General features: G+C 47.6%; 1 protein-coding gene across 1 annotated transcript; it reads left to right on the top strand.

Annotated features, from left to right (window-relative positions):
* Positions 1-4: 4 nt before the first annotated feature.
* Positions 5-1,429, top strand: LOC103661032 (EP300-interacting inhibitor of differentiation 2; the record flags this gene model as incomplete). Its single annotated transcript, XM_008688702.2, has 1 exon — positions 5-1,429. A coding segment is annotated over one exon (432 nt), but the record flags the coding sequence as incomplete, so codon positions are not given.
* Positions 1,430-2,332: the final 903 nt, after the last annotated feature.

Raw genomic sequence — 2,332 nt, 5'->3', positions numbered from 1 at the left:
GGCGCCGGCGGCGGCGGCGGCCAGGGAGGCCCCCGAGGCAGCGGTCGCCCGCGAGCTGGCGGGGCCCGCGGAGGAAGAGGGCGCGCAGGCCAGACCCCGGTCCCGGCCCGCGAACGGCCCGGGCCTGGCTGCGTTGCCGTACCTCCGCCTCCGTCATCCGCTTAGTGTTTTAGGAATTAATTACCAGCAGTTCCTCCGCCACTATCTGGAACACTACCCGATCGCTCCGGGCAGAATCCAGGAGCTGGAAGAACGCCGCAGGAGGTTTGTGGAAGCCTGCAGAGCCCGGGAAGCCGCGTTCGATGCCGAGTATCAGCGGAATCCCCAGAGGATGGATTTTGACATTTTGACATTCACTATAGCTCTCACCGCCTCCGAGGTTATCAATCCTCTGATAGAAGAACTTGGTTGTGACAAGTTTATCAGTCGGGAATAGTCTGGTGATGGAACTGCTTCGAGGAGAGCGAGACTCACGCCGATCCCGTCACACTGCATTTTACAAAGTCATTGTATCTGAGATAAGGCCATGCCTAGCTGGGGGGCGGGGGGGAGGAAGTTTATCCTGAAAAAGCGTCAGGAAAGAGAGAAAAGATTCAAAGCCTCGTGACTCCTCTGACGTTGAGTGTGCGATTGATAGATTCTTTGCCCTGCGTGGTGGAAATGTCTGGCAAAAATTGCTGCCCCAAAACGGGAAGGAGAGGTTTTCTGACATTGAGACGTGATGAAGAGATACTGCCCATACTAGAGCCCGCGATGATGAGAGAAATTGTCAGAATCTGAGGGTAGGAATAAGGAGTCACAGCTTAGTTACCCTGTCGAGAGACTTGGAAGCCCACGGAGAGAACTTGAAATTGTCAGAATAATGCGCTCTCCTCGCGTCAGGTTCCACAGCTTTAGTCTAAATCGATTTTGTGTTTTCTGAGGCATTTCAAGTGGCAAACAATGTAACTGTTGTATATATTACGTGATAAATTATGTGTTCAAGAATTTCTGAAGTTTCTGGATTTTTTTCTTCCATTTTTACTTTTTACTTTTTTTTTTTTTTTTTTTTTTTTGGTAAATGTATTCACACACCCCCAAAATGTAAGGTATACGCTGAAAAGCCTTCCATCCCTGTCCCCTCCATCCAGTGCATGCCACAACCCACATCTGTAGGTTCCTCTCCTGTCCTTGCAGTTCCTTATGTACACAAGCAAATGCGAATTTGGGTGGGGTTTTTTTTTATTTCTTCACAAAAGTTGTTATATTTACTGATTTATAAGTTGCTTTTTCAGTGAGAACGTATCTTGAAGATCCTTCGAAAGCACTACGTTTCCTCATTCGTTTTTGGAGCTGCATTTTGTTTCATTCTGTGATTGGTGATGCTGTAATTTACTTATCCAGGAACGTACTGATGGGCATTTGAGTCGTTCCCCATCTTTTTCTTTAGGGTTTGTTTGTTTTTTTTTTTTTAAGATTTTATTTATTTGAGAGAGCACAGGCAGGGTGGGGAGGGGCAGAGGGAGAAGCAGATCCCTGCTGGGGACTTGATGGGAGGACCCTGAGATCACGACCTGAGCTGAAATCAGATTCTTAACCAGCTGAGCCACCCAGGTGCCCCTTGACGATATAATACAGCATTTTTCCTTAAGTTTTATAAAACAATGAGGCATCTTATAATCAGCAGCGTCTTATAATCAGCACTATGGATATATAATATCCATAGTGTGAATTTACAGAATTGAGAATTCTAGGCCAAAGGTACTCATTTGAAATGTTGCAGATCCTGCACAGTCGCCCTCCATACATGGTACCACATTCCATCTCTGCCGGTACCTGAAGGACACTCCTTACAGCCTCACCAACACATAAGCCATCAGATGTCTGGATTTTGCCAGCGTATAGACTTGAAAGACAGTATATCATTCTGTTTTGAGAGAGCGAGCGTGCACCCTAGCAGGTGGAGGGAGAGGGAGAGAGACTCAAGCGGACTCCCAGGGGCTCAATCCCAGGACCCTGAGATCATGACTTGAGCTGAAACCAGGAGTCCGAGGCTTCACCGACTGAGCCACCCAGGCGCCCCGACAGTATCAGTTTTAATTTGCTTTTCTCTTATGAGTGAAAAATCTCTTCTGAGAGTCCTATATATTCCCTTTTCCATGAACTCTCTGTTCATATCTTTTTTTTTTTTTAAGATTTTATTTATTTATTCGACAGAGATAGAGACAGCCAGCGAGAGAGGGAACACAAGCAGGGGGAGTGGGAGAGGAAGAAGCAGGCTCACAGCGGAGGAGCCCGATGTGGGGCTCGATCCCATAACGCCGGGATCACGCCCTGAGCCGAAGGCAGATGC

This window comes from Ursus maritimus, unplaced genomic scaffold (assembly GCF_017311325.1).
Source record: "Ursus maritimus isolate PB19 unplaced genomic scaffold, ASM1731132v1 scaffold_19, whole genome shotgun sequence".
NCBI lineage: Eukaryota > Metazoa > Chordata > Mammalia > Carnivora > Ursidae > Ursus > Ursus maritimus.
Note: the sequence above shows the minus strand (reverse complement) of the source record. Positions and strands in the feature narration are given on the sequence as shown.